Source organism: Neomonachus schauinslandi, chromosome 5, assembly GCF_002201575.2.
Source record: "Neomonachus schauinslandi chromosome 5, ASM220157v2, whole genome shotgun sequence".
Classification (NCBI taxonomy): domain Eukaryota; kingdom Metazoa; phylum Chordata; class Mammalia; order Carnivora; family Phocidae; genus Neomonachus; species Neomonachus schauinslandi.
The window spans coordinates 148,490,981-148,515,000 of NC_058407.1; the positions used below are offsets into that span (position 1 = coordinate 148,490,981).

General features: G+C 37.8%; 1 protein-coding gene across 1 annotated transcript in view; it reads left to right on the plus strand.

Annotated features, from left to right (window-relative positions):
- MRTFB (myocardin related transcription factor B) overlaps positions 1 to 24,020 on the plus strand; it is a 190,217-nt gene that overhangs the window by 49,486 nt on the left and 116,711 nt on the right. Inside the window, exon 3 of the mRNA XM_021698346.1 lies at positions 21,813 to 22,028. Within this exon, the coding sequence (XP_021554021.1) occupies positions 21,875 to 22,028 (154 nt within the window). The 5' untranslated portion in view covers positions 21,813 to 21,874. The remainder of the gene's footprint in view (positions 1 to 21,812; positions 22,029 to 24,020) is intronic.

Genomic DNA, 24,020 nt, shown 5'->3' on the forward strand with positions numbered 1-24,020 from the left:
CTTCCTTCCTTCCTTCCTTCCTTCCTTCCTTCCTTCCTTCCTTCCTTTCTTTCCATTTTTTTTTAGAGATGGAGGAGAGGGGGGAGGGGGAGAGGGAGAGAGAGCATCTTTTTTTTTTTTTTTTTAAGATTTTATTTATTTATCTGAGACAGAGAGAATGAGAGAGACAGAGAGCACATGAGAGGGGGGAGGGCCAGAGGGAGAAGCAGGCTCCCTGCCGAGCAGGGAGCCCGATGCGGGACTCGATCCAGGGACTCCAGGATCATGACCTGAGCCGAAGGCAGTCGCTTAACCAACTGAGCCACCCAGGCGCCCCGAGAGAGAGCATCTTAAGCAGGCTCCACTCCACACCCAGTGTGAGCCCCATCTCACCACCCTGAGATCGTGACCTGAGTCAAAATCAAGAGTCAGACGCTTAACCAACTGTGCCACCCAGGCGCCCCGGAACAATACCTTTTCTTTAAAAATGAGTTCATTTTTTTTTCCTTTCAGAAAACTTCAGTTTATACATATAGTTGTGTCGTATTGCCAGCTATCTAGCAATCCAAAGCCTGTTAAATCCCAAATGTTGGAGAAAACAACACAATATATAAATATTGATTTCAGCTTCTGTTACTTTTAGAGCTAGCCCCTATTATGCCTGTGTTAGGGAAATTTTAAAACCCATTATCATTTATTCATCGGAATATTTTTGTGTGTCTGAGCAGTTGGTAAGGATAAACTTTTTTTTTGAAGTTTGAAGTACAATTAGAAAGTCAAGACAAGCTAGAAATGAAGTCTAGTGTGAGGTTTTTTTACAAAATTTAGATAGTGTGATACTCTTTATGTCATTTCATATAATAGGGAACCAGGCATATGGTAGACAAAATAATAATACTAATTGCTAACATTTATTGACTATACACTGTGTGCTCCCGGCTCTGCTGTGACCTCTCATCTCTTATATCTTTAGTTCTTTCTTTAATCCTGTAAACTAAGCACCTTTGTCACTTCCATCTTTAACCAAAGATCCTGTGGCTTTGAAAGGTCTTGCCCACCAACTAGACAATTTCAGAGCTGGAATTTGAACCCAAGCAGCCCAACAAACAGAGAAGAAAGCCTTCACCACCATGGGTCTCATGAGATACGGGCTGACTACTATGACAGGTGAATATACCAGCCAGGATATAACCATAGCTAAAGTGGAAGCCAGTGAGCGATTACTGAATGCCCTCTCAGTGCCAAGCATGACTCTGAGCACTTAACATATATTGTCTCCTTTAATTTGCACCCTGCAAGGAAGATATTATTTACACCCATTTTACAAAGAGGCTTAGGGAGGTTAAGTAACTTGGCCGTAGTCGTGCTTCTTGTAACTCGTGCAGTTAAAATAATGGGGAAGAATGGATTAACATCAATTTAAGAGAGATTTTTATTAGTTTATTGCAAGGATTGCCTTAGCTCTTTCAGTTCAGTATTTTAATCATCGACTAAGATGAATATACAAAGGACAAATTGCAGATGACACAAAGGTGAGAGAGAGTATATATGTATATTGGAGGACGGGACAATATTCAAAAAGGTTTTTGATTTGTTGTGATTTGTTTCCTTTTAAAACATAAGTACTACATCCACATGTTCAAAGATGATAGTAAAACAATACGAAATCTACTCTCACCTCAGCCAGCAACCACCCCATTGCACCACTGTGTTCACTCACACAGTTGACAACTGCTCTTCTGCTTTCTTGTGTCTGCACCCAGAGTTTCATTGTAGCAAAAATGAATATATTTATATTCTTTTTCTCTTTTTCTCATTTGCTGTCTCACTTAGCAAATCACATATCTTTCCCTGTCGGTGTCCCCGGAGAGCTTCCTCATCCTTTCTTATGACTGCATGGTACTTACTGTATGGATGTACAGTGTATTTAATACTGTAAATACACAACAATCTATTTATCCTATCTCCTGGGATCATGATTGGGTTGTTTCTAGTTGTTTGCTCTTAAAAATCAAACTGTGAAAAATAATCTTTGACAATATCATTGCTTTTTTTTTTATAAACATGTGGTAACAGCCCCTGCTTTTGACATACATTTCTGATTTTTGACAAATACAGAATCGTGCAACCACAACCACAATCACGATGTAGAACCATTCTCTCACCCCCAAATTTCCCCTTGGCTTCCCTTTTGTTATCCACCCCACTCCTGGCAGCCACTGCTGTGTTCTCTGTATCTGCAGCTTTGGCTTTCCCACAAAAGTGGCTTTCCAGTTCTCGAAGCCCTTTGAGGACAGCTTCCTTTCATGTAGCAGACTGTGTTTGAGACTCAGCCGTATTGTTGCAGGTGTCCCTAGCTCTGCCCTGTTACTGCTCAGGGGCATTCCGTTGTATGGATGCACCCCAGTTTTTTATTGCCATTCAGACTGAAGGGCATGCGAGTTGTTTCCAGTTTTGGGCAATTAAGAGTAAGGCTGCTATCCACGTGTACATACAAATCACATTATTTTTTAAAAGTAACCTTATTGAGGTGCCATTTACATACCCGAAGTTTCACCTATTTAAAAGTGTAAACTTCAGTGATTTTTAGTAAATTTGCAGAGTTAGGCAGCCATTGCTACAATCTACTGTTACAACATTTTCGTCACACCAGGAAGAAACCTTGCGCCCATCCCATATACATGTAATCTCGGTTCCCACCCCAGCCTCAGAAAACCACTATTTTCTGCCATAAAGGCTTTTTGCTTTACTTTTTCTGGAAATCTCATGTAAATGGAATCATACAATATGTGGTCTTTGGTTTCTGGCTTCTTTCACTGAGCATAATGTTTTTTAGTTTCATCCATGTTGTATCAGTATTTCTTTCCTTTTTGTTGCTGAATAATATTCCATTAGGATTTACCCCTTTTTGCTAATTTCATTCACTAGTTGATGGTCATTTAAATTGTTTATAGTTTGGGGCTATTAGAAATAACGCTGCTATGAACATTTGCTTATAAGTCTTTGTGTGGATACTCATTTTCATTTCTCTTGGATAGACACCTAGGAGTGGAATTGCTAGATCACAGGGTAAAATTACATTTACCATTTTAAGAAAATACCAAACTGCTTTCCACAGTAGCTGTATTATTTTACATTCTCACCAGCACTGTGTGAGGAGGGCTCCTCACAAACACACATTGTGAAAGAACTATTCCAACTCAACAACAAAAAAGACAAATGACCCAACTTTTAAATGGGCATTTTTCCAGAGAAGATACATAAATAGGCAATAAACACATGAAAAGGTGCTCAACATCATTAGTCATTAGGGAAATGCAAATCAAAACAACAGTGAAATACCACATCATAGCCACTAGAATAGCTATGATTAACCCCCCCCAAATAAAAGGATTTGGAAAAAATTGGAACCCTTATATTTTGCTGGGGGGGGGGATGTAAAGTGATGCATGCCATGCATCCCTGTGGACAATTGTATATAGTTCTTCAAATAGTTAAGCATACAGTTACTATATGGTAATTCCACTCCTTTGTATATACCCAGGAGGATTGAAAACAGGTTCACACAAAACTTGAACATGAGGTTCATAGCAACATTACTCATCACAGCCAAAAAGTGGAAACAACCCAAAGTCCATCACTGATGAATGGATAAACAAAATGTTGGTAAATCCATATAATGGAATATTATTTATCTCTAAAAAGGAATGGAATACTGACACCTGGTACAGCATGGATGAGTCTTGAAAACATTATGTTAAGTGAGAGGAGCTACACACAAAGGCCTCATATTCTATTTATGTGAAATGTCTATAATAGGCAAATCCATAGAGACAGAAAGTAGATGAGTGGTTGCCAGGAGCTGCAGAGAGAGGAGACAAGGAAATGATTGCTAATGCACATGGGATTTAAATGTGGTGAAAATATTCTGGAAGTAGTGTTGGTTGCATGCCTTGTGAATATACTAAAAATCACTGAATTATACTCTTTAAAATGGTGAATTTCCTGGCATGTGAATTATATCTCATTTAACAAAAAAACTCCTTATCCACAACTGTTGTAAAACTAATAAAAGTTTCACAGATGATTGAAATTGCTCTTTTATGATATGTGCCAAAGTGTGTTTAATGCAGAGAAGAATTCACAAGTATTTTGAAGGACTACGATACAATGAGAATAGATGTCAATTTTAATAATGGCATTAGAAACTTATTTATTGTGTATAGCTGCTAGGGTGCTGTTACAATACTCTGAATATGAACTTTCATTTGGCATGTACTCTGAACATTTGTCTCAGAGTACAGTTTTAACATATTTTGCATAAAGTTAGATGATAATGAAATAATATCTAAGTTGTAATTTGTCTTAACAAACACGAGAAAACTTAAAAAGACTCAAGTTTCTAATTTGAGATGCCTTTGGCATCAACATAAATCTTTAAAATGCTTTGTGGTGGAACTTCTTTTATCCATCCTCCACTTGACCAGTTTGCTGGTTTACCAACCTTCTCCAGGCCCTTTGTCTTGGGACAGGAGGTGACACTGAATTCTGGTATGCATTTCTGTTCTCGCTAATGAAGTTGTATGCTAACCAAAAGTCAGCTGTGTTTATTCCCAAATCCATTTATGCCAATAGCAGTAGTAATCATAACTATATAGTTTAACTAAATGTTATGTAAACTGATGAAATATGAGTGCAAAAAAAGTTAAATGTTTGGAAACGCAAAGTCATGTTACTTAATACTATTGAATCAGGTGTGTGTGAGAAACTGAAAAAATTGGATTAAAAGTTATAAAAATGTAGATGTATTCTATTCTTAAAATCCTTTACATTTTTGTTCCACTTTATAAAGAAATGGAAACTCAAAATCACAGATAGTGGTGATTTATGCCAGACAGCTGATACATGTGCAAAGAGAAGGCCTTGACCTTGTAGTGGAAAACTTGCAAAACGAAAGGACATTTATGGGCTCTGTTTTAAAAGAAAATGTATCAAGACTTATGTGTATCATGTTTAACAACTCCCCTTGTTTAAAAAGAATTTTTGAGTATAGTTCATACACAATGTTACGTTAGTTCCAGGTGTACGCCGTGGCGATTCAGCAGTTCTATACTCTGCAACAAGTCTATGCTCACAGCAAGTATAGCTATCCTCTGTCACCATACAGTGCTGTTACTATCGTCTGTATTCCCAATGCTGTGCATTTCAGCCCTATGATTTAATGATTCTAGAACTGGAAGCCTGTGCCTCCCACTCCCCTCCACCCACTTTGCCCCCCCCCCTTCCCTCTGGCAACCATCAGTTTGTCCTCTGTATTTATAGGCAACAACTCCTCTTTTAACTGAGTCTTTTCAGTTTACCAACTACCTACCTGATAACTAGCTACCTGGTCCCATCTGCTACTTAACTAGTCATGAGATCTTAGACAAGTAAATTAAACTTCAGCTTTTTGTGTGTGTTTGTGATACTTCTGAATTTAGTAAAATACCTTGTTTAAATTTAAATTCTACTGATTCCTAGAATCACAAAGAGTGAAGATCTAGAAGACAGAAGAAATTTCCCTCTTCCTTCCTTTTCCCTTCCTCCTTCCCTCTCTGCCTTATAGAACCTGGAAGTAGGAGTACAGTATCTTTTTTATCTGTTAAATAAAACATTTGTTTAATCTGTTTACAAATATTTACTTTGTAGCATGTAAATCAAGTGCTAATTTATGATTCAACAAAATTAGAATTTGTTTTTAACCCAGTATTTGCTAAATATGGAAATCATCTCAGTTTAAAATTAATCTTCCAATCAGTTCTTATTCTCTGAGAATCATTCATTTTGAATAAACTTGGAAAATGAAGTTGTTCAGGCTAAAAAAAAAAAAGACACATTTTGGCCATTTTACTCAGAGAATAATATTTTCTAGCTCTTTATGTCTTTTTATATAGTAATTTAAAAGCCACATGTGTTTTAAACTTCTGCTAATTCAAATTTTCATTTATAAATGGATTGCAATGACTATTTCAGAAACACTGTTTACTTAAGTATTAGTTACAGTACTTAAGAATGCATCATTTTGGAGGCTGTTAAGGATATAGTTTGCTCCATGATATGTTCAGTTGGAACAAATCTACGGTAAACAGGTTAAAAAATAAATCCTCACATCGGCGTATTTAGAGCTGTAAGAGCCACCTCAGGCATAGAAAAGCAGTTATATAACTTTTTCTATGCAGTGTATTGTCAGTATTTGGTATATTTATAGTACCTCTCTGCTGTGTACTTAATGACTACACATAAAAATCCAACTGCTACCAATAAAAACCATGCTTAGGGGTTGTTTATTTGAAAGAATTGTAAGCTGATATCAAAAACATGTTGTGTTTCTCTGCAGTACATGTACGGCTGTACATTTCCTTTTCTTCTGGTCTGGAGTTCAATTCCTGTTACACTCTCAGTGTTCGCTAAAATGGGGCAGTAGGAGGAAGTGTTTCCTTCATTTGCTACAAAGGAGGCATGCTCTGCTTGCCCCTGCCAAGCACTAATGTGGTGTGATAACTGCCCGATTGATAAGGTCTTTACCTCCAGGAGCCACAGGGTTTGTGACTGAGTTGTCATTGGAACCCCAGTGCCCAGCACAGTGCCTAATGCGCTGGGCCTTCAGTGTGCCTGCTAAAGAATTGTTCACAGCGCTCCATCTCCGTCTTCCCTGGCACTCCCTCCTACCTCAACGTAGTGGGTCTCTCCCCAATTATTTGCTCTAACTTACTCGCATTTTGGCACATAAATGTCACGTTACTGGGGAAGGAATATGGCCTTCAAAGGTGGAATCCTGGCTTTGACCCTGGTCTCTCACATTTGCTTCGTCTTTCCAAGCTTTGGTTTTCTCCTCTGTAAAAGGAGAATACTGCCTGCCAGCAGGAAGGTCATTAGGATAAAATTAAGGAAAGCCTAGAATAAACTTAATGCCAAGATGAGCAGAAATGGAAATAGTCTTCCATTTTCTTCTCTTTGTCATTTTTAAGTGAGGAAACTGGATCCCCCAGAAGTTAAGTGCTTTGCCTGAATTCCAGTATCTATCTCTTTAGCTCCCCCTTCCCCCTGTCCCCAGGTTATGTCCTAGGGGCCTGTCCCCTCTCAGAGTGAACACTCTTCACCACTACTCATCCCTGCCTTGTTGTAAAGATACCACCATCTTTTCTGTCCACCCACATCTGGAAATCTCAGCCATCCTCACCTCGTTATTCTCTTTTACCTTTCAAATGAGCCAGTCATCGAGCCTTGACATTTTGCCGCTTCAGTGTTATTTGAACTTATTCCCTGCTCTGCATTTCCGCTGTCTTAACCTCATCCCTCTGCATTTCAGCATGAGATTTTGTCAGTAACCAACCTCCGCCAGAATTCTCTTTCTAAAATACAAGTCAGATCATATCACTGCCCCTTACGGAGCACATCCCTTTACAGCTGTGCTCTAACTTACCACACCAGCCTTATCTTCTGCCACTCCCTGGCATGCGCGTTCTGCACCAACTCCATCAGCTTGCACTGTTCGTGCTGGAGGGCTTTTATTGATGAGAAAAATGTCTGTGCCTGCGAACTCCTATTCCTCCTTGAAGACTTTGCTCACTTACCCAAATGCACTTAGACATTTAATTCTCCAGGTTCTTGTTCTACCTACTTACGGTCTCAGTTTTCACACCTGCCGTACTAAATCCCTCCTCACGCCTCTTCCCACTCACTGAGCAGATGATTTATTCTCTCTTTAAAATAAAGGATTCCACTAGATCAGTGATTCTCAACACTGGCTGCAGATTAGAATACCTCTGTTGAAGACCACTTATGTCAAAATCTCTGGAGATCCTCCCCTTTCCCCCCCCACCCACCCAGGATTTTCTTTTTTTTACGTCCCTCAAGGGAATTATATTGTGAGGAACGTTGAGAAGTGCTTACACTAGACGTCATTTCTTTTTTTTTTTTTGACTTTTTTTATTGTTGTTAATCACCATACATTACATCATTAGTTTTTGATGTAGTGTTCCATGATTCATTGTTTGTGCACAACACCCAGTGCTCCATGCAGAACGTGCCCTCCCCAATACCCATCGTCAGGCCAACCCATCCCCCCACCCCCCTCCCCTCTAGAACCCTCAGCCTGTTCTTCAGAGTCCATCCTCTCTCATGGTTCCTCTCCCCCTTCCCTTCCCCCCCCCCCATTCTTCCGCTCCTACTATTGTCTTCTTTTTTTTTTTCTTAACATATATTGCATTATTTCAGAGGTACAGATCTGTGATTCAACAGTCTTGCACAATTCACAGCACTCACCATAGCACATACCCTCCCCGATGTCTATCACCCAGCCACCCCATCCCTCCCACCCCACCCCCCACTCCAGCAACCCTCAGTTTGTTTCCTGAGATTAAGAATTCCTCATATCAGTGAGGACTAGATGTCATTTCTAAGGTAACTTTCAAGTAAAATACTCTGTCTAGAACTTATGCAGTCGTTTTAAATATAAGAGCATTCAAGTAATCAAACCAGAATTAAGTTAGGGAAAAAAAAAAAAAACAGAAACAAAACCACTTTTCATGGTAAGAGTTAAAGTAGTATGTAGTGAAGTAATGTTTATATAGAAACATGTAGTTTTAGAACTCTCATCTTCTGGTTCCATTCTAATTGTTAAACTGAGTATGGACAGATTGGATAAAGTATTTCCTTCTGCTGTTTTTCCCCCAATTAGAAACTGGGAGGTGAATGTTATTTATATAAAAATGTAAACAGGTTTGACTCTGAATTCTTGATATCCTTTAGAAATTTCATTTAGAAGACAACACAGAAATAGCAATATATTATTAAGAAAGTATTGTCATATATACAGGTTGGTGAGAGTTCTTAAATTAGTAAATAAATTTTGAACTCTAACATTAGCTGTTTAACAAATTGCCACCAGGAGCTTTGAAGGAAGAATAGGTAACATAAAATAACCCAGCACTGATATCATTAATTTACCCAACCCCGCACTAAATTGTGTTTCTCAAAAGTGCATTTGATTTGAAATTTTCAACTTATTTGATCATGGGACTTAATAATAAATATGCTTCTGATATAGGGAATTACTTTGTATATGTGATTAACTTTGTCTTTGAACTTCCTGATTCAAGTTTTATCTTGTCTGAATTTAGAAATTTATTTATACTGGCTCTTAGCCAGGTGTTTTCCATGTTTGTAATTCAGGGGAGCTTTAAAGGGCAGGGACAACAGTTTTAATGTTGCTCAATCGTTTTTTGTTGAGTATATTTGGATATTCTGTCTGCATTTGACTGGTTTTATATTAAACTTAGTAATTTTAATATTGATACTCTTTGGACTCCTTTATTATTTAGTTTCCCTTATATAGCATTGATTATATATCCTGCATTTACTAATATTTCATGTGAATTAGTCATTAGGAACAGTGAGGTACAGTGGAAAGAGATTTGACTTTACACTTCACTTAGTTCAAAACAGATGTTAGCATTGATTTTGAGACTACCTTATCCCAAGAGCCCAGCATCTTTTAAAATACAGAGTTATTACTGGTGCTATCTTGACTCCATTCAGAAAAAAAGATATGAATAAATCAATAGATGAACAAGCAGTCTCTCATTTTTTGGTGTTTTTGTTTTGTTTTCTGTCTCTGATGTAGTATCTGACAATGAAGTGGTTTGTTTTTTGAGAACAGAAGCTATATCCCAGGTTGATGTTATTAGTGTTGTGTTGTGCTTTGACCTAGTGCTGGACAATTGTTGGATTAGTTTCATTTTGCTCTATGGATGTGTATGGTATTAACTCCATATTCATTCATTCTGTCAGTTATAGACAAGTTAGTATTTTATCACATTTTTCTGTAGTTAAAGCTAAATGATTGCTTTACTTCCGTAAGTAAATTATGACCCAATGAAAGAATCCATTCTAATGCCATTTCTTTAACATCTCAATTAGAGGCTGTTGGATGGACAGTGTTTTTTTTTCTGTTTGATGTTAGATTCCAGTTTCAAAAGAAAATTATCAAGCAGTTAAGTGGATATTGGGTGACAGCTTACAAATTTGGTAGTAGAATGTGGGAATAGAGTCTATACTCAATCAAAAATGTTCATGAATATTAAGTTAAAAATTTTTGAACACTTATTCTTTTCCTTTTGCTACATTTTGTAAAGATTTTCTTAGCTTATAATTTTCTTAATTTGGAGGAATGTGTGGGAGTTTAAGGTGATCATAATGTCAAGGAATAATAGGTTGAAAAAAATTCTTCAAGATGAAGAAAAAATAATACTGCATGAAAATATTTTAAAGTCTCATGCCTAAAGGATCTTCCAAATCATTAATGCTAATGTTCAGAGTTTGTATATCTTACCATTATAAGGGCAATGTGGTACCAGTATCTTAGAATTAGTTTACTGTGGACAGATTTTATTTTATATGAAAAATAATTTGAAATGAAATTCATAGTTTAGAAAAAAATCTAGGAGCCATGTTTTAATACTCTGAAGTGAAACAGGTCATTTTATATGTAAATGTACCTAACACATCTTTTTTGAGTTTTCTTTCTTTTTTTTTTCTTTTTGACGTTAATGTGGTCATTTCAGCCTTCTCAGGCTTCTTGTTTGCCTGACCTTTTTCTATCCATTTACCTCCATCCTATTTATGCCTTCATATTTAAAGTAGGACAGTTATAGGCATACATTTTTAGACTTTTAAAATCCACTGTCAGTCTCTGTCTTTTAATCATAATGTTTAGTCCATGTACATTTAATGTAACTACTGATAAAGTAAGATTTTTTTCTACTGTTTTACTCTTTGTTCTTGTTTGTCCCATCTCTTTTTTTATTTCTCTGTTACTTCTTTTTAGGTTAATTGAGTATTTTTAGAGTTCCTTTTTAATTTCCGTATTGGCTTTTGAGCTAAAACTATTTGTATTTTTTTAATGGTTGCTCTGGGAATTATATAACTTTAACTTCTCAGTGTACTTCAAGTTAAAATTGTACACCTCTCTTACAACGTACAGAAAGGTAACAATGTTGTGATAGTTACCCTTCCCCATCCTTTATGCTATTGTCATATATAGTACAAATACATACTTTATAGGCTCCATAACATCGTGATATAAATATTACTTTGAATAGTAATAGTTAAGAAAGCAGGAGGAAAAACAAGTCTTTGGCTTTTATCTACATGTTTACCATTTCTGATGCTTTTCATTCCTCCGATCCAAGTTTCTATCTGGCATCACTTCCCTTCAGCCTGAAGAAATTCTTTTAGCATTTCTTGCAGTGTGTGTCTGCTGCTGACAATTTTGCCTTCATTCTTAAAGGATATTTTTGTCAGATATGGAATTCTGGATGGACAGCTGTAGACTCTAGATTCTGTGAAGTTCCCTCCTAACAGTATTGTTTTATTTTAGCAATTACCTTTGCTGAACTCACTTTTGCACACTCCCTTTCCTGTGGTGAGCAGCAACTGAAATCTCAGTTCTGTTTTTTTTGTTTGTTTGGTTTGGTTTTTTCCCTTAGCTGGGCTGTTGGGGGTTTGCATTACATGTGCATCAGTTAGGGGTCAGCCAGAGACTTGGGCAGAGTTCATACACAGAATTTAGGACCTTCTCTTTTGTGGCTCATTCTTTTCTGGGAACTAAATATAGAGTCAAGAATATATCCACATATAATGTAGTCATCTGGTTTGCAATGAAGGTGCAAAGGCAATTTAGTGGAGAAAAGATAACCTTTTCAACAAGTGGTACTGGAACAGTCATGTATCTTTTGCCAAAAACAAAAAACTTTGATTCATATCTCACAGCATATACAAAAATTAATTCAGAACAGATCATAGACTTAAATGTAAAACATAAAACTATGAAACATCTAGAAGAAAACATAGTAGCTAACATATGTGACCTTAGGTTAATCATAGGTTTCTTAGCTACAACACTAAAAACATGATTCAGAAAAGAAAAAATTGATAGGTTGGACTTCATCGAATTAAAAACATATACTTTTTATAAAACACTATTAAGAGAATAAAAAAATAAGCCATTTGCTGGGAGAAAATATTTGCAAATCATATATCTGATAAGGGACTTTTGTCCAGAATATAAAAGGACTCTCAAAACAATAATAAGAAAATAAACCACGTAATTTTAAAAAGGAACAAAAGATTTGATCAGATACTTAACCAAAGATGATACACAGATGGCAAGTAAGCACATTAAAAGATGCTCAACTTCATTAGGGAAATACAAATTAAAGTCAGAGTGAAAAGGGGCTCAAGGTGGTAGCATAGGAAGACCCTAAACTCCCCTCTTCCCAGAGACACAACAGGTTTACAGCTACATATGGAATAATTTTCCTCAGAAAAGGACCTGAGAACTAGATAAACAGTAGCCTCCACAACAAAAGACACAAGATGCATCAAGAAGGGTGGGAGGAGCAGCCAGACAGGGTTACCCCTAGGAGAGATCCCCCAAATACAGAACACTCCTTCAAAGAGTGAAAGGATTGTGCCTCATACGAGGCACCCCAACCCTGGGGGCCAGCACCAGAAAGACAAGTCCCCAAAATGTCTGGTTTTTAATATCAATGGGAATTAAGACCAGGAGAATCCTAGAACTATAGGGAATGGAGATCCTGCTCTTAAAGGGCTTGTATGCAAACACATTCATTCTGAGATCCAGCACAAAAGCAACAGATTGAAAAGCACCTAGACTATAAGTGAGGGAGACCCACTTACTAATTTTAAAGCAGCTGCTGGAGAGGCAGGAACCTGCAGGGACTTTATTTGGGGACAGAAATACTGGTGGATGCCATTTTTTGTATCTCATCCTAATTTGCTGGTGACTGAGCTGACTGGTGCTATTTTTGGTGCCCTCTCTAGCCTGCTAGCACCAGAGAGTGTGCTCTTCCCTACCCCATGTCATAACTGGGCTAGGAAAGTGCCCCACACCCCACCCACCCTGCTCAGCATCCCAGCAGCAGCAGGATTGGGTGAATGCCCTGAACCCCCACCCACCCCACACAAAGACCAAAGCCACAACTAGGAAAGGCAAGCAGCTCAAACCCCTCCCTCCCTGTGCAGTGGCTGAACTGCAACCAGGCCAGATGAGTGCCCTGAGCTCCACCCTTCACACACAGCACCCACATCCCTAAAACAATGGCAGGCACTCACAACCCATAAAAGGGACACACACAGAGTGTCTGGTTCTGGTAGCCAGGGGAGATTGTGCTTCTGGGCCACATGGCAGAGCTCCTGCACAAGACCACACTTTCAAGACTCAGGGAGGTATTTATTTTGCCTAATACATACAGACAGAGAGACAGGCAAAATGAGAAGCCAGAGGAATATGTTTCAAGCCAAAGAACAAGGCAAATCCCTAGAAAGATAAGCAACCTACCTGATAAAAAGTTCAGAGTAATGGTCAAAAAGATGCTCACAGATCTCAAAAGAGTGAATGAACACAGAGAGAACTTCAACAGAGAGATAGAAAATATAAGAAACTACCAAACGGAAGTTATAACAGAAGTGAAACATTCTCTAGAGTGGTTCAACAGCAGAATGGATGAAACAGAAGTATGACTGTGTGAGCTGGAAGACAAAGAAATGGAAAACACCCAGACAGAGCAGCACAATGAAGAAAAGAATTATAAAAAGTGAGGATACCTTAAGTGATCTCTGGGACAACCTCATGCATACTAACATTCACATTATAAGGGTCCTAGAAGGAAAAGAGAGAGAAAAGACTAAAAAAATTATTTGAAGTGGAGCACCTTGGTGACTTAGTCAAGCATCCAACTCTTGATTTCTGCTCAGGTCACGATCTCTGGGTACTGGGATTGAGCCCACCCCCACCCCCACCCCCGGTCAGGCTCCACACTCAGCAGGGTGTCTGCTTAAGGATTCTCTCTCCCTCTTCCCTTGCCCTCTCCCTCTCTCAAATAAATAAATCTCTAAAAAGAAAAGTTAAGGATAGAATCTTTTTTTTTTTTATAAAGATTTTATTTATTTGACAGAGACAGCAAGAGAGGGAACACAAACAGGGGCAGAGGGAGAGGGAGAAGCAGGCTCCCTGATGTGGGACTCGATCCCAGGACCCTGGGATCATGACCTGAGCTGAAGGCAGATGATTAACGACTGAGCCACTCAGGCGCCCAAGGATAGACTCTTAAAAGCAGCAAGAGAAGAGCAACATGTTACATACAAGGGAGACCCCATAAGGCTATCAGCAGGTTTTTCACCAGAAACTTTACAGGCCATAAGGGAGTGACATGACATATTTGAAGTGCTGGGGGAAAAAAAAAACAAAAAAAACCCTGCCAACCAAGAATTCTCTACCCAGCAAGGTTATCATTCATAATTGAAGGAGAGATTAAGAGTATTCCAGAAAAGCAGAACCTAAAGGGATTCATCACTACTAAACTAACCTTATAAGAAATGTTAAAGGGACTTCTCTAAACTCTGAAGGAAAGGCATTAATTAATAAGAAAATATATGAAAGTGGGGCACCTGGGTGGCACAGCCAGTTAAGTGTTCGACTCTTGGTTTCAGCTCAGATAGTGATCTCAGGGTCATGGGATCAAGACCTGCATCATGCTCCACACTCAGTGCAGAACCTGTTTAAGATTCCCCCCCCCAAAGTACATAAATCTTTTAAAAGAGAAAGAAAAGAAAATATATGAAAGTAAAAATTCCACTAGAAAAGGTAAATAAATAATAAAAATAGTAGACCAGCCACTTACAAAGCCAGTGTGAAAGTTAAAAGACAACAGTAGTTTAATTAAAAGTACAATAATTAGTTAAGGGATATGTAAAATAAAAAGATACAAAATGTGATATCAAATATGTAAAACATGGAGTGGGGAGTAAAAATATAAAGATTTGGAATGCATTAAAAATTAAGTTACTGTCAAAATTAACAAGTCAGGAAACAATCGATGTTGGCTAGGATGCAGAGAAAGGGGAACCCTCTTATATTGTTGGTTGGCAACTACTCTGGAAAACAGTATGGAGTTTCCTCAAAAAGTTAAAAATAGAGCTACCCTATGATGCAGCAATTGCACTACTAGATGTTTATCCAAAAGATAAAAACATAGTGATCCGAAGGGGCACATGTGCCCCAATGTTTATAGCAGCAATGCCCATAATAACCAAACTATGGAAAGAGACCAGATGTCCATCAATAGATGAATGGATAAAGAAGATGTGTGTGTGTGTGTGTGTGTAATGGAATATCATTCAGCCATCAAAAAGAATGAAATGTGCCATTTTCAATGACGTGGATGGAACTAGAGGGTATTATGCTAAGCAAAATCAGTCAGAGAAAGACAAATACCATATGATTTCACTCATATGTGGAATTTTTTTTTTTAAGATTTTATTTATTTTGACAGAGAGAGAGTGTACAAGCAGGCAGAGCAGCAGAGGGAGAGGGAGAAGCAGGCTTCCCGCTGAGCAGGGATCCCGATGCGGGGCTTGATCCCAGGACCCCGGGATCATGACCTGAGCTGAAGGCAGACGCTTAACGACTGAGCCACCCAGGCACCCTCATATGTGGAATTTAAGAAACAAAACCAATGAGCATAGGGAAAAGGAAGGAAAAATAAGATGAAAATAGAGAGGGAGGCAAAGTATAAGAGATGCTGAACTTTAGGAAACAAACTAGGGTTGCTGGAGGGGAGGTTGAGGGGGAAAGGGGTAATTGAGTGATGGGCTTTAAGGAGGGCATTTGATGTAATGAGCACTGCGTGTTATGTGCACTAAATTCTACTCCTGAAACTAGTAATACAGTATACGTTAACTAAATTGAATTTAAATAAAGAATTAAAAAATATTAAGTTACCATCAACCCAAAAGAGACTGTATACACATAAGATGTGTGTGAACCTCAGGGTAACCACAAAGAAGAAACTTAAATATACAAAAGAAAAAGAGAAAGGAATCTAAGCATAATGCTAAAGAAAATAATCAAACCACAGGGAAGAGAGAAGAACAAAGGAACAGAGAGGAACTACAAAAACAGCCAGAAAACAATGAACAAAATGTCAATAAAGTACATACTTATTAATAATTGTATGTAATACAATTTTATGTAATAATTTTTTAAAAGATTTATTTATTTTTAGAGAGGCAGAGAAGGAGTGTACCTGAGGAAGGGGAGGGGCCGAGAGAGAGGGAGAGAGAGAATCTCAAGTCGACTCCCCCCTGAGCGCAGAGCCCGACATGGGGCTCGACCTCAGGACCTTGAGATCGTGACCTGAGGGAAATCAAGATTCAGACACTTAACCGACTGAGCCACCCGGGTACCCCATGATTGCTTTAAATGTAAATAGTCTAAATGCACCAATCAAAAGACAGGGTAGCTGAATGGATAGAAAAGAACAAGAATTTTCTATATACTGCCTATAGGAGACTCACTTCAAATGTAAAGACACACACAGACTGAAAGTGAAGGGATGGCAAAAGATACATACCATGCAAATGGAAATGAAAAGAAAGCTGGGGTAGCTATACTTATATCAGACAAAATAGAATTTAAAACAAAGACTGTTAACAGGAGACAAAGAAGGGCATTACATAATGATAAAGGAGTAAATTCAACAGCAGGATATAACCTATGTAAAAATGTATGTACCCAACATAGGAGAACCTAAATATATAAAGCAGATATTAACAGAAATAAAAGGAGAAATAGTAATACAATAAGAGTAGAGGACTTTGTTTTTTTTCTTTTTAACTTTTTAATTCCAGTTAACATACAGTGTTATATTAGTTTCACGTGTACAGTGTAGTGATTCAACAATTCCATACATCACCTGGTGCTCATCACAAGTACACTCCTTAATCAGTAGTAGGGGACTTTAATACCCCCTTATATCAATGGATAGATCATCTAGACAGAAAATAAGGAAAGAGTGACCTAAAATGACACATTAGACCAGATGGACTTAATAGATACATACAGAACATTCTATCCAAAACCAAAATACACATTCTTTTCAAGTGCACATGGAGCATTCTCCAGGGTAGATCACATGTTAGGCTACACAACAAGTCTCAGTAAATTTAAGAAGATTGAAATCCTATCAAGCATCTTTTCCAACCACAACAGCATGAAACTAGAAGTCAGTTACATGAAGTCAATTACATGAAGAAAACTGAAAAAAAAAAACCAAAAACCCACAAACACATGGAGACTAAACAACATGCTATTGTTAAATAATTGGCCAAAAAAGAAATCAAAGAGGAAATCAAAAAAATACCTAGAGACAAATGAAACTGGATCCACAGCATTCCAAAATCTTTGTGACACAGCAAAACCAGTTCTAAGAGGGAATTTTATAGTGATACAGCCTACCTCAAGAAACAAGAAAAATATCAATCTACGTTTAAAGAAACTAGAAAAAGAAGAACAAACAAAGCTCAAAGTTAGTAGAAGGAAGGAAATAATCCAGATCAGAGTCAGGGGGGATGAAACACACGTGCACACACACACACAAAGTAGCATAGATTAAGGAAACTAAGAGCTGGTTCTTTGAAAAGATAAACAAAATCAACAAACCTTTAGCCAAACTCATCAAGAAAAAAAGAAGATGGCCCAAATAAGTAAAATCAGAAATGAAAAAGAAGAAATTACAGCAGATATCACAGAAATAATAATACGTAAATACTGTGAACAATTATATGCCAACAAATACCTAGAAGAAATGGATAAATTCCTGGAAACATGCAGTCTTCCAAAATTGAATCATGAAGATAGAGAAAATCTGAATAGACCACTTACTAACAATGAAACTTGAATCAGTGATCAAAAACTACCAACAAAAGTCCAAGTTGCAGATGACTTCACAGGTGAATTCTACCAAACATTTAAATTATCCCAGAAATTCTTCCCAAAAAATGAAGAGGAAGAAACACTTCCAAACTTATTTTATAAGGCCAGCTTTACCCTGATACCAAAACCAGACCAAGATACCACAAAAACCCAGAAAATCACAGGCCAACATCCCCGATGAACACACATGCAAAAATCCTCAGCAAAATATTAGCAAACTGAATTCTTTGATCAAAACATTAAAAGGGATCATACACCATGACCAAGTGGAGTTCATTCCAGGGATACAAAGATGGTTTAACATCTGCAAAGCAATCAACATGATGCAGCACATTAATAAAATAAAGGATAAAATTATATAATCATCTCAATAGGTACAGAAAAAGCATTTGACAAAATCCAATATCCATTTGTGATAAAAACTCTCAACAAAGTGGATATAGAGAGACGGTACCTCAACATAATAAAGGCCACTTATGACCAACACACAGCTAACATCATACTCAATGGGTGAAAAGATGAAAATTTTTTCTCTAAGATCAGAAACAAGACAAGGATGTCCACTCTTGCCACTTTTGTTCAACATTGAAGTCCTAGCCACAGCTATCAGACAAGAAAAAGAAATAAAAGCATCCAAATTGATAAGGAAGAAGTAAAACTGTTTCTATTTGCTGGTGATATGGTACTATGTAGAAAACCTTAAAGACTCCACCAAAAACCTATCAGAACTAATAAATGAATGCAGGAAAGTTGCAGGATACAAAAGTAATATACAGAAATTTGTTGCATTTCTACACCCTAATAATGAACTATCAGAGAAATTAAGAAGATAATCCCATTTACAGTTGCATCAAAAACAATAGCCTAGAATAAATTTGACCAAGAAAGTGAAAGACCTATACTCTGAAAACCATAAAACACTGATGAAAGAAATTGAAGATAACATAAATAGATGGAAAGATATGCTGTGCTTTGGTGTTGGAAGAACTAAAATTGTGAAAATATCCATACTACCCACAAAGCAGTCTACAAATCAACCAATTCACTGCAATCCATATGAAAGGTCCAATGGCATTTTTCACAGAAGTGAAACAAGCAATCCTAAAATCTGTACAGAACCACAAAAGACCCAAAATAGCCAAAGCAATCTTGGGAAAGAGAACAAAGCTGGAGGTATCATACTCTGGAATTTCAAACTGTACTGAAAAGCAATAGTAATCAAAACAGTATGGTACTGGCACAAAAACAGACATTAGTGGAACAGAATAGAGAGACCAGAAATAAACCCACAGCTGTATGGTCAATTAACCTATACAAAGGAGACAAGAACATACAGTGGGGAGAAGACAGTCTTTTCAATAAATGGTATTGGGAAAATTGGACAGCTGTGTGTGAAAGAATGAAACTGGACTGCTTTCTTATACCATACACAAAAATAAACACAAAATGGATTAAAGGCATAAATGTAAGACCTGAAACCATAAAACTCCTAGAAGAAAACAGAGGTAGTAAGCTCTTTGACATCAATCTTAGTGATATTTTTTTGGATATGTCTCCTTAGGCAAGGGCATTAAAAACAAAAATAAACAAATGGGACCACATCAAACTAAAAAGCTTTTGCAGAGTGAAGGAGAGCATCAACAAAATGAAAAGGCAGCCTGCTGAATGGGAGAAGATCATTGTAAGCCATATATCTGATAAGGGGTTGATACCCAAAATATATAAAGGACTCATACAACTCAATAACAACAACAACAGAACAACCCCATTAAAAAATGGACAGAGGACCTGAATAGACAGTTCCGAAGATGCCATACAGATGGCCAACAAGCACATGAAAAGATGGTGAACATCACTAATCACCAGGGAGATGCAAATCAGAAGCACAATGAGATATCACCTAGTCAGAATGGCTATCATCAAAAAGACAAGAAATAACAAGTGTTGGATGTGAGGATGTGGAGAAAGGGGATCCCTTGTATACTGTTGGTGAGGAATGTAAATTAGGGCAGCCACTATGGAAAACAGTATGGAGGTTCCTCAGAAAATTAAAAATAGAATTACCATATGATCCAGGAATTCCACTTCTGGGTATTTATCTGAAGAAAATGAAAAAACTAATTCAAAAAGACGTATGTACTACCTTTATGCTTATTGCAGTATTATAGTAGCCAAGACATAGAAGTAACCCAAATGTCCATCAATAGATAATAAATGGATAAAGAAGGTTGTGTGTGTGTGTGTGTGTGTATGTATGTATGTAATATTACTCAGCCACAAAAAAGAATGAAATCTTGCCTTCTGTGACAGCATGGTAGGACCTCAAGGATATCATGCTAAGTGAAGTAAGTCAGACAGAGAAAGGCAAACACTGTATGATTTCACTTGTATGTGGAATCTAAAAAACAAAATGAAAAACAGAAACAGACCTCATAGATATAGAAAACAAACCGGTGGTTGTGGAGGGGAGGGAGGCTGGCAAAATAGGTGAAGGGAATTAAGAGGTGAAGACTTTCAGTTGTAAAATAAATAAGTCTCAGAGATGTAATATGCAGCATAGGGGCTGTAGTCAATTTTGTAATGACTTTGTATGGTGACAGATGGTAACTAGACCTATTGTGGTGATCATTTTGTAATATATAAAAATATCAAATTACTGTCTTGTTCATCTGAAACTGGTATATCTCAAGTATAAGTCAATAAATTAAGTAATACATAAATAAATAAAACCACATTGAGTTACCATTTCACACCCATTGAAATAATTAAAATGAAAAAGATTGACCATAAGTGTTGGTGAGGATATGAAACAACTGGAATTCTCATTCACTGCTAGTAAGAGTGCAGAATGGCATAACCACTTTGGAAAATACTTTGTTTCTTTAAAATTTAAATACTCACTTGCCGGACCATCCACTCATTTTACTCCTAGGTATTTACGCAAGAGAAGTGAAAGCAGATATCCATATAAATACTTGGACAAGAATGTTCATAGCATTTTTATTTGTAATAGAAACTGGAAACAACTCAGATGTCCATCATTAGGTGAGTGGGTCAATGAACTGTGATAGGGAATGCAACTAAGCAGGCAACAGTTTTGTGAAATGTTTCATCCCTGCATAGTATGGACCACCATCCTTTCAGCTTTCAGCTTTCAATAAGCTTTCTTGCTGACCACTGCTCAGGCCCTAAGCCAGTGTCATGCATGGAGGATTTCGTTGTGTCTTTGGTATTTCTGTTGCCGACTTCTGTTTTAGTCAGAATGGGCCAGGTTATGCTGTAATAGTAAATAACCCCAAATCTCAGTAGCTAAAGGTTTTTTTCTGTGGCATGAACTGTATGTCTGTTGTGCTGTAGCGGAGAGTTCTCTTCCCATGCTGAGGGAGGAGTCCTTATCTGAAACATTGCTGGGTGCTGTGAATGTTGACTTCATGTAAAATTGTTTGATTCATAGGAGTTTAACTATTTACTAAACAGAGAGTGGGAGGGGGGCCGAGGTAGAGGGAAAAGCGGACTCCCCGCTGAGCAGGGAGCCCGATGTGGGGCTTGATCCCAGGACCCTGAGACCATGACCTGAGCCGAAGGCAGGCGCTTAACTGACTGAGCCACCCAGGTGCCCCTGATTTGTAGGAGTTTAGATAGATTTTCAAGCTAGACTGCCTTTTTTCCCCATGATCATTAGTTGACTTTTGTCTTATTTTAGGATGCATTAAAATCTTTAATGACACCAATAACTATAACTTGCTTTAATCCACAGTAGAAAACATTATATAAAATACCTTTCAACTTGTATTTACCTGGTAAGTGCTGTTTTAGATGGGAAGTCTATTATTCCTGTGTGTTGGACAAAGAACTCAAGATCCAGAGACGGTAAATGAATTGGCAGTTGCTACACAGCAGTGAAGCTGGACTAGAACCCAGGATTTCCATTTTAATATTTTTGTGTAAATTGGAGAAAAGTAAATGTACCATCTACTTACACGTTTCTACTTGACAGTCTCTTCGGCAGGCCACCTTTAAGAGAGGTCTCGGACGCCCGTCGCCAGTGACTGGAGCACAATGGATCCCCCAGGGCCACTAGACGCTGAGGATGAGCTGGGGCCATTAGCCCATCTTGCCCCAAGTCCTCAAAGTGAAGCTGTTGCCCACGAATTCCAGGAGCTGTCCTTGCAGCCCAGCCAGCACCTGCCCCCTCTGAATGAGAGGAAGAACGGTGAGCTTTTCAGCATGTGCAGTGGGGACTGGATTTAAAGACTCCCCTCTTCGTGATCCCAGTTGATTCCTGTTTGGTAGTTTTGTTATTGTTTTTTGTTCGTTTTTTTGTTTGTTTGTTTTGTTTGTTTGTTTTTGTAATTTACATTGGGCAGCCTGTCACGGAGGGGAGAGCCTCATGGGGTACTGGCTGGTTTTGAGTAACAGGCAGACTTTCACTTTGCATTCACTTTTTTCATTATTTCCCCAGGAAGTATCTGGTAGCAGTATTCTCCTTGGAAACAAGCTCTAGATTGCTAGAATGGCATTGGAGGGTAGCTTCTTGCACTGGTGCCAGGCAAGACGGACTATGGATTGGGCTAGACTTTCCTCCCACTTCCCTGTCTCCAGTGTGTTGCACTTTAATTTCAGAATTGACAAAATTTAAGCTGTTTTAATGACCACTAAGAAAGCAAGAGTTTCTTATTTGAGTATTTTTCTATAAATGGGTATAGGATATGATCATATTGTCAGTCTTTGCCTTTCGTTGTGTACAAAATGAATATTTTCTATTCATTTGGTATCTGTTCAGGAAATTTTCATTGATCACAGAGGCTTCCCAGAGTCTCCGGAAAACACAATACTGTCCATTTTTAATGTAAACTAATAAGGATAGATGATATACACTTAATTGTAATACTTAAAACATAAAAACTAACAAACATGTTAAAAATTTACAAACACATCAAGCATATATATTAAAAGGGCCACATTAAGAATTTCAACTGAATTTATTGTGCCTTCTACAGTTCTGATGAGTTTTACATTTATAAATATACTTTTTAAAAATTTTAGTTTTAAAAGCCAGAAGAAATAAAACTGTTCCCTTCTAGAATGTACCTTGTTACTTGTTTTTCTGGGTTCTGTTTCCCAGTCCCTTTCATTATTGGCCCTATCTTATGCAGGAAAATGATATGCTGTGATTCTTCGATCTTTAATACAGGTGTTTGGATGGAGTATACTTGTTCTCCCTTCAAATAGGGTCTGCGGTACTTGTTCTTGAGCATAACCCTTGTCGAGTGTGAGTGGTGTAAAGCAACATTTTGGCTCAGGTACTGTCAGACCTTTCAGGAAGCTGCGCTTGACCAATGGCTTTAGAACCCTCCATCAGGGGGCACCTGGGTGGCTCAGTCGTTAAGCGGCTGCCTTCGGCTCAGGTCATGATCTCAGGGTCCTGGGATCGAGCCCCACATCGGGCTCCCTGCTCCACGGGAAGCCTGCTTCTCCCTCTCCCACTCCCCCAGCTTGTGTTCCCTCTCTAGCTGTCTCTCTCTGTCAAATAAATAAATAAAATCTTAGGAAAAAAAAAAAAAGAACCTTCCGTCAGTTGGGGGCCTTCCTTTCTAAGACAGTGGCTGAGAGAGTATAACCATATTTACTAACCCATGACTAAATGTCATCAAATTCACACAGTACCTTTGGACCTGTGTAATGTTCAGATTATTATCCTCAAAAAAAATATGAGTTGCACCAGTATAAAATTGCAATATTATACAATTATTCAAGACAATGGTCATATGTAGCAGAAGAGGGAAATGTGTTGGGAAAGTTTTTACTTTGTGGTGATTTACTTGATAAAGCACACCACATTCTCTTGCAAGAATGTTGTCTTGAGTATGTATGCCTGAATATAAGGTTAGCCTGAATATTAGGTAGTCTCCCCATATAAACTTTTAGGAAGATGGAGTAAAAGGTAAGAATTTTAATTGAGTAATTTAGTTACATGTACATAATTAAAATCACATTTCATGGAGCAGTGCAATAATATAGAAGGATTGCTTTATTCACACTCATATTTCGTAGAACCATCTTGCTCAGATTCTATCTATGAATCTTTATGGGAAGTGCTTTTTTTTTTTTTTTTATCATTAGCAGAACCCCTTGGCATCATCCATCTAGCACTAAAATCCAGGGTGTATCTTCATTTCTGTCTCTATTGTCTTGAGTTACAGTG